Genomic DNA, 14,714 nt, shown 5'->3' with positions numbered 1-14,714 from the left:
GGTGGGGACAGCTGCCCCCCCCCCCCAGAAGATATTCGCAGTTTTTTACTAGTTTACTGTTTTATTTAATAAGAAATGCATGTTTTCTTGGATTTTACAAGTGCATTCTTGTATTTAAAATGTTTATTAAAAGTAGTTTTTCACTGGTTACTGTTTTATTTAGTAAGAAGTGCTGTATGTAGTCTCGAGTCCTTGTTTCCTGGACTAGTATGACCCCTCCCCCCCAAGTTCAGATCCTGGGTATGCCCTTGCTCCCAGCCCTCAAACAGTGGTATTCCGTGGTCCACCAAACCTAGACAATATACTCGTTCATCCGTACACAATCCCTGCTCCCAACCCCTTACCTCATGGTTTATACCCCTGTAATAGACCAACATGCAAGACCTGTCCCATACATGTTCCCACCAACAAGTACTCCAGTCCGCTCACAAACATCACCTATCCCATCAAAAGTAGGACTACCTGTGAAACCAGTCATGTGATCTAGAAGCTAAGCTGCAACCACTGTGCTGCATTCTGTGTGGGGATGACAGCCAACAAGCTGTCTGTCTGCATGAATGGCCACTGACAAACTGTGGTGAAGAAACAAGTGGACCACACTGTTGCTGAGCATGCTGCCAAACATGACATCCTTCCTTTCAAAGACTGTGCCATATGAATCCTCCTCACCAACACCAGCTTTTCTGAATTGCCCAGGTGGGAACTTTCCCTGCAATACATCCTAAGTTCCCATAACCCTCCTGGCCTCAATCTTCATTAGTCATTGCATTGTGCTCTCCCATCCAGCCCCTTCTCTGTTCCCATTCCAGCACTACAGAGCCCTCATTCCTCCTTCGAACCCTGTCTTTTTACTTCTCTCCTTTTCCACTACCCCCCCCCCCCCACCCCACCCCCCACCCATCCCACCTCTCTGCTGCCCACCATCTAACCTTCTGACTGCACGTAGCTACCCTAGACTGTTTCCACCTCGTTCCTGCACTCTCCCCAACAGCACGTCACTTGTCTGACATCCCTACCCTACTATCCCTCCTCCTCCCCACCCCACCCTCCTCCTTACCCCCTCCCAGTAGCTAAATTTGTGACTGTCTTCTTTTTGTTGTGCCTATCTGCGATGCAGCATCTCCTCTATACCGTGAGTGATAACTTTCCTTTTCAGAATAATGTTACATTCCATCCTGGATTTCCCATTCTTATGCTACAAAATTTCATGTACATGTTTGTGATTGGATTAGTTTTGTGACTTAGTACATAAAATACTTTAAAATATTTTTCTTTATTCTAACCAATATTATCTCATTCACAGCCTTCATTTCATCAGATGAACGCAAATGGCTAATTTTTTTGTATCAAAACATGACACGAATGGGACTTTCACGACCTGCAGACACCCTACGGCATAGTGATTATCTGGTATGTGTATTTATGTAGAGAGTTTCGTATTCTGATAATTAATGGGAACAGTTGACACGTGAATACAGCGTAGCATTTGTTTATAAGCAATGACCTTAACAATAAGTATCAATATATTTGTAACCTTACAAGTAGAAATCAACGTATTGGAACTCTTCCTTCCAGAACCCAACCTTTTCCACTTCTTCTGCCGGAACCCCCACCCCTTCCCCCTCTGGCCCTTCCCCCATTGTGACCCAGAAGCTTTTGTTATGCAGAGTGAATTGAAATATACATTAAAGAACAATTTACTTTCTCTAAATTACTATGATATTTTTGTACTTAGCAGGCTAAAAAAGGACAAAGTAAAATGTGCTACCATGATAAAATGTTCTTATTAATCATAGTTCATAAGTGCTGCATTTTTCCCCTTTGGTGTTTATATGGTCACATTGATAACAGTTATCTACATGCTGTAAAAGTAAAAGAACAAGGGTAATTGTTATTTTGTGGAAAGAGCATTATAGTTCTCAAATGTAAATAACCAAGACTTAACAAAACAGGATTTTAATTTTCTATTGAATCTTTAGTGATGCTATATTTATTGTTTTATGTTTCGTGATTGGTTGGCTGTGTTAATAGCAACTCATCAGCAGCTACTTTTACTAACTGAGCATACATCCAGGGTAATGTACTGGAAAATGAGTGTTTATTTTATTTTTATGCATATTTCTTTTTGCCTGTAGTCATCAAATGATGGGTGTTGCAAACATCATATTGTTACAAGGGTACAGTACAAACAATATTTGTGTACAAAGGTGTAATACAAAATCAGACAATGGAAAGTACAGGTTGGTATACCAACAATTATGAAAAGGATAGATTACTACTCACCCTAGAGATGACATTGAGTTGCAGATGGGTACAATGAAAATCTTATAGACACTAAGCTTCTTCAAAGAAACAAAAGCAGGATAACACATGCATTTACACTGAGCACTGTCTGTGGCAACTAGAGCCAGACTGCAACTGTTGCGTTGAATGAAAGTGGCAATCAGTAATGAGGCAGGGAAGGAGGACGGCTATCAGTGTGTTGGTGAGGGGAAGGGAATAGCACTCTCTGGTGTAGCATGCAGAGATTAGAAGGCTTTAGGACAAGGCTGCCAAGCATGCAGGGGTAGAAGGCCTTTAGACAAATCTGCCAGGTGCAGCCTCAGGTGGCTGGGGGGGGATAGGGAATTGAAAAGTAGAGGAGCAGAGAGGGGGTGGTTGGTGCACTGGCAGAGAGCAAGCACAATGAGGATAAGGAGACATGAATTGGGAGGAGGTTATAGGACAGAGGGGGCAGAAATGGTTGGGTGGAGGTTGGGAACAGTATATTATCATAAATTGAGGTCAGGAGATAGTTTCAGGAGGGGAGAATATGTTTTAAGGATAGCTCCCAGCTGCACAGTCCAGGAAAGCTGGTGCTGGAGATGAGGATCCAGTTGGCCTGAGTTGTGTAACTGCCATTAAAATCAAACATGTTATGCTGTCTTGCTCTTGGCCACAGTTTGACTGTGGGCATTCATCCTGGTGGATAGCTGACTGATTTCTTTCCCCATACATGAAATATTCTGAGCTTGTGCTCCATCTGTAATGACCTCAATGTTGACAAGACATTAAGGCCTAATCTTCTTTTCCTCAGTGTCACATCGTCTTGTCCCCCCCCCCCCCCCCCCCTCCCCGGTTACATTTTCCTGCTGTCATGTTCTGCCTCCACTCTTAAATTCCTCAGCTTTGTCTTCATTCCTTAGTCTTTATATACACCACTGAGTTCCAGTTGTATTTTGTTACGTTCTAAATCTAATATTACACTAGGCTATAACTATTATGTGACAGCTATTATTGTCAAAACCCGGAGATTAATACTAGATGCCCTTTGGTTTGTGTATGTTCGTTTGACTAGAATATAATCAATTTGGTATCCAGTACTCCATCCTGGTGATTTTCATTTGTTACACCTACTGCTGTTAGGAACTTCGAATCATGTGTTTCTTAAGACAATTTCATAGTGTTCACAGCATTATTGGCCACTAATATACTCCCAGCCTTCTCAATTCATTCAACATGCTTGCCATTTAGCAAGCATCTAGAAGTTACTACCATGGCTGCTGTGGTGTTGTTAGCATTCAGTAGACACACTCTGGATGAATGTTAGAATCAACAGTAAAATGAGTAAACAATGTCCTTTAAAGTCATTTATCAATGTAGATTTTAAGAATATATTGAAATGTGATAAGGAAATATGGTGGATATACTGTATAATGAGTAGCTTAAATAAATACAATACAATTGGTATTAAGTTGAAACTGATTGATTTGGTTGTGGTGACAGATTGATCTGAATCAAAGCCCAAGGCCTATGTTAGGTTGAATGGTGATAATTTGGTTGTGATGTGGTGAAGCCAAGAAATGTGATGCCAAACATAGGTTGTGGCAGCAGACTAACCTGGAGTGTAGCCTAATGCTCATGCTTGCACCATATTTAATTGGTCAATTTCAGCCAAATGCCAGATGTGCTGAACTTATCTTAGTTGCCAATGGATTTATTTCAATAGAAGAGGGTATGTAATCATAGTAATTTATTGTAAGTAACCATTATAGGATTTGCATAAACCCAATGTCAGTTTTGTGTTTCACATGCACTATTGAATTTCCAACCCCATTGGCACATCTGCTCTAATTAGTTATTTTTTATGATCTTGTCACACTGTACTGTAACAAAGTATCATCTTGTTGCAGGTTTAACCTTACTGACAGCAATGGTGTATTTATGTCTGCTGTTTTGCACGAACCAAAGCCTTCATTTTCAACAGCTGACTGTCAAACTGGATTCAAAATTAAGAAATTGTGGGATGCTGCAGTTTCCTCTGTTTTCCCTTTTTATCCAGATTATAAAGACCAGCAAGTCAAGTTAGAACATGGATCTATTTTCAAACATTTAGTTAGTTACAAAAACATTGAAGAAACTCATGATAAAGGCATTACTTCAGGTGTCTCCCTGCATGGGTATCACAGCAGTAATAATAGACATTCTTCTATTGATATCCAGTGTGACATTTTAAATGAAAAAATGATCAAAATAGAGCAAAATTAATCATGACTGAAACATGAAGAGGGCAGACTAAACTTTTACGCCTTGAAAAGAAACTCAGTGATGTCTCTCATGAGCTGGAGGCTTACGATAACAGTTATCACAAAGCCTTGTCTTATATAATCGTAACAGCAAAGCAACAGTCACCAAAGGTAAAAGCTTAATTTTTTCTTGCACACACAGCTAATTTGAAGAAATCGTCCCTCAGATGAATAGTGTGGCAAAACGTACAACTACGCAGAAAAAATATCCTGTAGTTGCTTTTTACGAGCACATTGTCTGATTTTTGGATGAACTTCATACAAAGCAGGGGTTAAGAGCCTTGTAAAATGGAGATTAATTGTAGAAGCTAAATGCTTGAATAAGCTTGAATGACTTTGTTCCCCAATAGTTGATGAAATTACAATAAAACAACAATCACAATATAATAGAAAGGTGGATAAGTTCTTTGGTCATGAAACAATACCTGTTAACAAAAGCTATCAGAGTACTGGCAATAATACATTTGAAGTTAAGACCGACAGTAGTGTGAATAATATGAAATTCTAGCCAACAATTTTCTATTCTTCACAATAGCATATTTATGTGCTAAGCACACATGACCTATTGTAAACTACCCATGTAAACTAACTGTAAGTGGATACTTGGTGTGGTAGTTGATGGGAACAACCGTAAAGGTTTTTCCCATTTGTGGTCGCTCCTGTTGACCACTGCATCTGAGTGTTGCCTTATTTGCATGGGCTGTACTTTTTCCCCGAACAAGTCTCAGGCAAGGAACTAAATAATTTGACACTGTTTGTTATTACAGAGCTTGAAGAGTGTGTATTTCTTGTAGTACATCTAGTTACTGTGGATCATAAGACCAATGTCAGCATGATGAGTTGCCTTTCCAGTGCTAAGATTTTGAGGCAAAAAATTATTTACTCAAATGACACAAACTGACCATTAAGTTTTGCAAAAGTAAGTGGCTCTCATGTGAAAAGTATGTCTAGATTGCAAGTAAATTAAGTTTTAGAACGCAACCACTTTTTGACTCATAAACCAAAAACCTCTAGCAACATAGAAAAAATGAATGTGAAATGAGAAACGGATATAGTTTATACACCAGTAATAATGGTTCTGAAATATCTCCAAACTCATTCTGGACATCTAAAAGTGACTGAAAAAAGTTTCAGTGTCCATTGTCCATGATGTTAGCAGTTATAACAAGGCTAATTTTTCTCCTGACAAGACATTTTTGTTTACACAGATGATGACAGACATCATTGGCTGGACAATTAATTTCCTTCATCTCTTGAGGATATGGAAAAATGGTGCCAATGGGCAAATCCTGGTTTTCCTCAGCAATGAGACTTGCTTATGAGGCAGTAAATTTGACGATGTGTTCTACAATGCTGTGTGTTCGATACTGTTTAACAGTAGTTCTATAGAAATGTTCCTTAGCACTTTGAGGACACCTCAGACAACAATGACGTGTTGCGTTCAAGAGCTGTAGTACATGCCCTCTAAAAAATCTTTAAGATGGGCTCCAAGGTGCGTAAAGTCTTCTAAAAAAATCTTTCTGGTAACTGTTTGATGATAGTGTTATAAATAATAACAATATTGTCATTATAAAGTAAATCTCATGCCTTGCCACAGCCCTGGAAGCAATATCTGCCAAACTTGCATCAGTTGCTTTTTCTTGTCATTTCACCATGCTCCATTAATGGAGATAATTGTTAAGCAATATCAGTGTAATTTTTTCTTCTATCCTTTAGAATTATTGGTGGAGGATAGTAAACATTGTATATGATTTCAGTGTGAAGCAGCAAAATTTGTCAATATCAAATTTTGTACAATCTTATACTTTGAAGGTTTAACAGAATGGCTTAAGTGACATTTCAGACCATGCTGAGAAATTAGGCTGTGTAATCTGCAAAACCCTTACACCTATTGGCATAAAAATGTTGGAGACATGGTGGCTGAAAGTTTTGAAGGGATGAACTATTTAAATCTCAGGCTGATGAACAGAAAAGTAATTTGAATGCAACAGATATGGTGAGAGTGCATAGTTGGTGCTCGGTCAGACTACTACTCATTTGCACGGCTCTGGTAGTGAACGTGAGTACTTCCTGTGTTCACATTTTTTCTTGGAGTGGAAAGGCTGATTATGAAATGGTAGTGGGGAAAAGACACAAATGTATCAAGTAAGAAGAATGAAGAATAAAGTTGTGGAAACTAAAAGAAGAGTTGTTGCAAGAAAAATTCAAGGAAATGATATTAAGAGAAGTGAAATTACTAGAGGATGTACAAGAGTGATGGAGTTACAATAGCAATATAATTACAAAAGCTTGAAAAGACATGCTGGATGTAACAACAGGAAAGGGACCACCAGAAGATAAGGAGGCATGGTGGTAGAATGCGGAGGTTCAGAAAACGATAAAAGTGAAGAAAGAGGCAAAAAAACAATGGGACTTAACAGAAAGACAGGAGGATAGGGAAGCCTACAAGACTGCAAAATAGATGGCAAACAGAGCAGTGGCAAAAGCAAAGACTGAGGCAATGGAAGAGGCGTATGAAGAGCGGGAAAGAAGACAGGATGGCAGGCAACTACCAAGGATTGCTGAAGCAAGAAATAAGGCAACCAAGGACATAACATCAATGAGGCAGATATGGATGGATCAGGTGTAGTATTACACGACCTTGGGAAAATCCTGAATAGGTGGCAGGAGTACTTTGAAAGGCTATATTGAATGAGGAAAATGTATGAGAGAAGTATGAGGATGGAGATATAAATGAAGGAATGACCCAAAGTACAAGTAGGGAAGAAATTGAACATGGGATGAAGAAAATGAGTAGGCCTAATGGAATGGCCCTAGAGGCAGACCAAATCCCAATAAAAACATTGAAATGTCTGGGAGATCAGGGAACTGATGTTCTCTGGGATATGATGCAGAAGATCTCGAAAGTAGAAAAAATGCCATATGCGTGGAGAAGCAGTATACTGGTTCCCGTATATAAGGGGAAAGGGGATATCCAAATCTATGGCAATTATAGAGGGCTAAAACTGATGTCCCACACAATGAAGATCTGGGAAAGGACAATTGAGAAGAGTTTGCATCTGGAAACTGAAGTATGGGAAGCACAGTTTGGGTTTATGCCAGGAAGAGGAACAACCGATGCAATATTTGCACTAAGGCGACTGATGGCGAGGCACAGAGAAGTACAAGCCGAACTGCATATGGCCTTTATAAATCTTGAGAAGGCATATGATAGAGTGTCGAGGCAAGTTAATGCCTGCCATAAAAATGTACCAGGGTGGTAGAAGACATGTATGAAGATGCAATGACACAAGTCAGGAGCAGTGCAGGTGCAACAAAGCCATTTCCAGTGAGAATAGGATTACATCAGAGATCTGCTCTCAGCCCATATCTCTTTGACCTTGTCATGGATTTACTAGTCAAAGATGTGAAAAAAAGAAGCACCTTGGAGCATGATGTTTGCTGATGATGTAATCTGTGAACCCACCCAGGAGGCACTTCAAGACAAGCTTGAACAGTGGAGAAAAGCTCTAGAGGAAAGGGGAATGAGAATTAGCAGGGTGAAAACACAGTATATATGTACAAAGGATGCCAAGAACCTATATATTAACCTGCAAGAAGAACAACTGACGCTGATCATGAAATTTAAATACCTAGGCTCTTACATGCAAAGTGATAGAGGACTGGAGGCCAAAATACAGCACAGGATAAATGGTGGATGGATGCACTGGAGGTAACTGAGCAGAGTACTGTGTGATAAGAAGGTTAGCTGCAGAATGAAAGGAAAGCTTTACAAGTCTGTGGTAAGGCCTGCAATACTGTATAGCACAGAAACTTGGCCAATTACAAAAGCCGAAGAGGAAAAGGTGGAAGTGGCAGAATGGAGAATGTTAAGGTGGATGAGTGGGGTGACACAAAAGGATAGACTAAGGAATGAGTACATCAGGGAAACAGTGAAAGTGGGGCCCATAGGGCAGAAGATCGAAGAAAGTAGGCTACGATGGTATGTACATGTGCAGAGAAGAAGGGAGTATTACATGAGGAGAAGAATTGAAGACCTAGAAATCAGAGGACCAAGGAGAAGAGGAAGACCGAAACTGAGAGACAAGGTAGCAGGGGACCTACGGGAGAAAGGATGGCTCAGGGAAGAAGCACTGGATAGAAATTTATGGAAGAGAAGGATCCAGCAAAGCAATGCCGACCCCAATTGATGTGGGAAAAGGCTGAGATGATGGTGATGATGATGGTGGTGATGATGATGAAGGCTGGGAATATACAACTGGGTGATTACAGAATTCTAATACTGTTTCACCTCTGCTACTCGTATTCTGCAGTCAATATTTGTCACCTGTTTTGAATTCTGGCTGCACAGGCATTAAAGTCATCCATTATCACATTATAATTTCTGTGTGTTATTCCTTGCAATTCCACTGTTTGATCATACGTATCTTCAGTTTTTTGTCTTAGATGTTTGTTGTTGGGAAGGACACTTGTATTATGCATAAATGCTGGAGAAGCATTTAGTTATACTACCAATAGTCTATCGTTATCATTGTAAGTATTAATCATACTGTTCTTCCATTTTAGGTATGAACCATATTGTTTTTACTTTTTCCCTACAGGACAATTGACACACTGCTTCAGCTTCATTTTTCTTTATCAGCAAAAATAACTTTATAATTTTCTGAGAGCAAACACATTTATTCCCACCTACTTAGTTTATGATGCACTTAGAACATCTAATTCAGCAATCTTCGTGATTTAATTCTTCTAGTTTTCAATCTTTAAGTACAGCTCTCATATTCTTGTTGTAACTTTAAGTTTTGCATTACTTTTACTTTGGATTTCTCTGAATGATGACATCAGAAGCCTTCCTGTGGTTCCTTCTCCTGCTTGATCCTGAGCTCCAATTCCCACAATCAGTGGTCTGATTTATATCCTTCTTTGTGTTCATTTTGGCTATAGACCTTGAGATAACCTTGAGGATCTTTAATGTGGTTGTTTCTCTTTGCTTTCCACACTCTCCTGCCATTGATATTCAGTTTGATTCATTAACATTCAGTGTTAATTTCCCAATCCCATGACAAGAGATTTCCATAATTTCCACTTACATCAGCAGTCGTTTGGTAACTGCTTACTTTCGCCACCTGCGGCATTCAGCCCATTACCGCAGTGAGGAGCAAATTAGAATTATCCACTCACTGGAATACAAACTAGTGGGACACTAATCATAGGTGTTTTAATTCTTTGGTGAGGCTCTCCTTCCCTGGAAGCATTTGAGTTCTGTGGATCAGAGTATGTAGCATCAAATTTATTTGTGACAGCTGGTGATGGTTCAAGCTGTGGAGGTAGAGGTCAGTGTGAGTGGGTTTTCTATGTACCTGTACACTGTGACCCAGGGATCCACATGGTCTTCTCATAAACAACAAGTATCTTTCAGATTTCATCATGATTTTATATTATGAAAGATGGAGCTTAAATATTCCAGAAACTCTTCAAGTTTTTTTCATTTCACATGACCACACCACAAAAGGGTTCCCCATGTGTTGATAGAAACACATTGATTTAAACTTGGTGGACTCTAGTGCCTTTGCTTGGCATTGTTCATGTATAGGTTCACCAGAACAGGGAATAACGGACTAGTCATCGTCACACCATTGGTTTGTTTGTAATGCAGTCAACAATGTGTCATCATAATCCATAGTCATTGCTGATGCAAGTAGTAACCAATATTTCACTCCAGGTAACAAATATAGTGCCTCACTCTCTGAAAACACTGATGATTTGATCTTTGGCTAAGACCTTGGTACTATGAAGTAAAGACAAGGAATAAAAGGAGATGGCACTGCATATGTTGAGAACAGGCAGTTGCTGTCTGCCACTTTCTTGACATTAAAATAATGGTTTCCCATGAAAATCCTCTGTGAAACTTGCCCTATCTACTATTTAGGTACGATGTACTTTCATGAAAGAATACTCAAAATAATCAGACAGTTGAGAACTTAAATGTTGATAGTGCAAAATTTCTTACACTAAATGTTGAATGCATTGCAACAAAGCATCCAATTGTTTTAATTTAAGTCGAACTGTTAGCTACAGTATTTAACGGTACGAACAGCACAAGAACCTTGTGATCATTTCAGTAGCAAAATATATGATTTTCTGACTTTAAGGAGTGAAATAATGCTTTATAGTAAGAGAGAGTGTAATACCCTCCTTTACATAACTGACTTTAGCAAAAACATATTTGACAGTATTCACGTGTGCATAACGGAAAGTAAAATTTGGCAAGGCTGTCATTTGTGAGGGAAAATGTAACACTGATTAGTGAGAAAAGGCTTTACAACAAGTTATCTCTGAAGACAACTTATTCTGCCAACTCTACCTTCAGTTAAATTTAGTTCAATTATTAAAAATTGTGCAATCATTCATGTATTGCTCCAATGAAAAGGGGTACCATGGGACTAGGGAAACGAAACAATCAACTTCACTGATACTTTTGGAATGAATGAAAAAGTGATCACCAGCACAATTAGTCACTGTCTGTTCACTAAGTTATTAACAATAATGAGTAATGTATAATTTGAATACATATGCCAAGAAAAAGCCTCACACATTTGCAGTAACAAAACACATCACGAAATAATAATGACAGAAAATTTCAGTTATTACTACACTTGTTATTAAACACAGTGAACTGAATCTGGAATAAATAAATCTCACATTGACTTACTGGAGGCTTTGCTAAACAATTGTGTAACCTTACAGAAGTGTTTACCCACTTTTGCTAACTTTGAATGTGGCAATTAAACATGAAAGAAAACTTCACTTGACTTTATAATTATTTAAATAATGGAACTACCACTGTATATCAACACAGTTGCAACACCAAAATACAAACCAGGCCAACATACAAAACAGCATCACAAATTTACATAAAATTAGCAAGTATCAATAATTGTATCCCTTTAAATAAAACTATTAGTTAGAAATGCCAGGAATTAATTTACTTCCAAGTAACTGAATATACTATTGATCTGCAAGAATAACTTTTCCACTAAACAATATTTATCTCATCAGTAAAGTTACTGAGACATATTAAAAAATACTTTTACTTCTATTTTCAAAATTATTAATAAATATAGAATTGAATTAACACTGTAATTAATTTGATACCTTTCTTTCTTTTCAAATAAATGACACTCTATTTAGATTGTTGTAATAACAGGAAGAGATATGGGACTTACATGGTAATAACAACTTGGGATAGTTATTAGTTTAAAGGTTCTAACGTTCACAGTTAGTAAACTTTTAATATGTTTTCATAACTATAAAAATGTATGAAGAATTCACTGTAGTTTTGGATAAAGGCCCAAAAAGGTCAACATTCATGCTCTGTATACTGTATTATTCCATTTCTTCACCTAAATCCACACTATCAGGCAATGTCACAATGTGAAGTTGTTGATGATGATCATTCACAGCATTGTTTACTTTGTCAAATTTTATTCCTGTTCATCTTGTTACAATCAGTGGTTGCTTGTTGCTTCAATTCGAAAATTTATTCCATATTCAAATCGGACACTACTACAAATTCATGTTCAAATTTTGCTCCTTGTTTTCCAGACAGTACTAATATGTGATTCTCTACAGGTTTTCTACTTTTCCCGATAGCTCACACTATTCTTACTCCCATTACTAGCATTATTGCCACCTCTGTATTATCTTCTAACAACTTCAAAACGTTTTCTGCCATAGCACTTCATCCTGCTCCAGTATCTATCAAAACGTGAATCTGTAGTCCATGCATATCAGCGAGTACTGCAACCTGTTTATGGATCCTCATTTTCCCCTAATAAATCATCATTAATTGTCAAATAATTCCAGAAAAATCTGTCTAGTTGTATTTTTGAACAAGATTTATCTGGTGGTTTTTTCGTCTTTTTCTCTTCTATGTCTTGGATTTCTGTCACTTCATTACGAATTAATGCCAATGCATGGTAGTATTTCACTTAATTTGAAAATCAGTTGTTTTTGTTTTGACACAAGGCCACCCAAGTCTGTATCAGTGATCCTTTGAAAAGTGGATATCATTTTCCAATTCTTTTGAGGAATGTGCCTCTTGTCTCGTTCAAGCTGTCATTTTCTGTTCCATTATTGTTGGACTGTACTAAGTCTGCCTTTACCTCACAGACATTGTAATCAGTGTGACTTCCAATAAGTTATATGCATTCATCATTTGCCCTTTGCCCCTGCTCACGTAGATAACTGTTGGTCACAAAGACTACCTTGACTGCATTTGGTCACAACATCTACCTTTTCCAGTCATGCTTGTATCTCTTGTACAGAGCACTCCATCTTAGATTTGTTAATATCAGTGGGTGTGAGAAGCATCAATTTTTGTCTGCTCCTCCCACCAGCACAACCCCAAAACCTCCTCTTCATAGTGTTTCAATGCATTGTAAATACAATCAAATTGATCAATAATGGCAGCTTTTTCAGCTATTGCTTCCTTCGCTTCATTCAGTGAATCACTCCTTACCAAAATCTGCAGTTCCATTGTCCCTGTAACAGTGTCTGTCTCTTTGTTTATGACCAGTTCTACTACTTCTTCAGTACTCTGCGAGTTCAGCACTTTGCTATCACTTGCGTCTAACTCAACAATTGTTACAGTGGATACATCACGGTTCAAATTAATGCACTCTCTCTCTCATATCATCAATTTACTCATTCAGGTTTTTCACAGAAATACTGATTTTGCCATTTCCAGGGCCGCCAAAACCTCCCCACACCATCAGGACCCTAACCAGCATGGTTAGAGGTTTTCCTGATTGGTTTTGGCAGCAATGTTCATGTTGGTTTGCCTATAATTGGGATTGTTTGTATTCTTTCTATTATCATACTGTGGTCCTTGTACCGTGTTTATCTCGTACTGATTTCAAAAATTTTTGTGGTTACTCCACAAGTTGTCTTTGTCCTTTAATTTTTTTGAAAATGCTGTAATTGTCCTGTGATTGCTGCCAATGTACCACTTGGAGTTGTCGGGAAGCTTCTTCCCAAGCTCTCACATGATCTCCAATTCTGCTCATTGGTCACACAAATACTCAAATTTTTGGACCCAGTTTTTGCATTGAGGTTTGTGCATTTTTGTCATAAGATCATGAAACTACCAAATCCTGCCATTCACTTTGCTGCTTCTGCTCAGACCAGTTCCCTTTCAAGAATTTGGTTTTGAATTCATCAAAACTCATTTTGGAAATACTGAGGTTTAAACCCCACCTCCTGGCTTCACCCGCAAGCATGCCAATGACAACATTGTCCATATTGTTGGCAATACCCTTTCACAATTTTTAATAAAATCTGTTGGATGAGCTGCACCCTGCTTTTTGAGAGGATCAAAATGCTCCTCCTTTGCTAATAAATATATGTACGTAACAAGATGTGAAACTTAGTTTATCCTGAACTGTTAGTAGAACGTTTGCTAATTTACTTGCTATCTCAGTGGTGGTTGTGACCAGTGTTTCCCCCTTCAGCTTTTTCTGTTGGCAGGTTTCACTCAGCTTGTTAACTTTTGTATCAGCTGTCAGTACTAAATTTTTCAAATTTGAGGTTTCATTCCCTCATCCCTGCAGTGCCGTAGCGATCTATTCTTTAAGTCAATCCCTCAACTTGCCCACTTTGTCTTGAACAATAGGTTCAACCTTTTCTTGAACCCTAACTACTTCTGATTCAAATAGACTATTTATGTATTGCACTTGCTACTGCACTGTCGGCATGTTGCGTTTTAAAGACTACCAGTTTCAGTATTCATTGTTTCCATTTCATTCTTTAATGACTCTACTTTTATGTTTACTGTAATAATATTGTTATTGACAATGGTAATCAATTCATCCAATTTCAAACAGTGGAAAATCCAAGATAGAATGTAACAGTATTACGAAAACGAAAGTTGCTACTCACTATATAGTGGAGATGCTGAGTCGCAGATAGGCTCAATCAAAAGATTGTCACAAATATAGCTTTCACCAGTAAGGCCTTCATCAAAATTACACAACAGACACGCATATACACACTCATGTAATCGAATCTCACACACATGACAGAATTCTCAGGTAACTGAGGCCACACCACAAGCAGCAACATCAGTGCACGATAGGAGCGGCAACTGGG

General features: G+C 38.4%; 1 protein-coding gene across 1 annotated transcript in view; it reads left to right on the top strand.

The window, feature by feature from the left end:
- The window catches only part of LOC126267780 (serine/threonine-protein phosphatase 4 regulatory subunit 4-like), a 64,899-nt gene that overhangs the window by 35,019 nt on the left and 15,166 nt on the right, over positions 1 to 14,714 (top strand). Inside the window, exon 3 of the mRNA XM_049973085.1 lies at positions 1,304 to 1,410. Within this exon, the coding sequence (XP_049829042.1) occupies positions 1,304 to 1,410 (107 nt within the window). The remainder of the gene's footprint in view (positions 1 to 1,303; positions 1,411 to 14,714) is intronic.

Source organism: Schistocerca gregaria, chromosome 4 (genome assembly GCF_023897955.1).
Source record: "Schistocerca gregaria isolate iqSchGreg1 chromosome 4, iqSchGreg1.2, whole genome shotgun sequence".
In the NCBI taxonomy this organism is placed as follows: domain Eukaryota; kingdom Metazoa; phylum Arthropoda; class Insecta; order Orthoptera; family Acrididae; genus Schistocerca; species Schistocerca gregaria.
The sequence above is the reverse complement of the archived record's forward strand: the minus strand, read 5'-3'. Positions and strand labels throughout refer to the sequence as shown.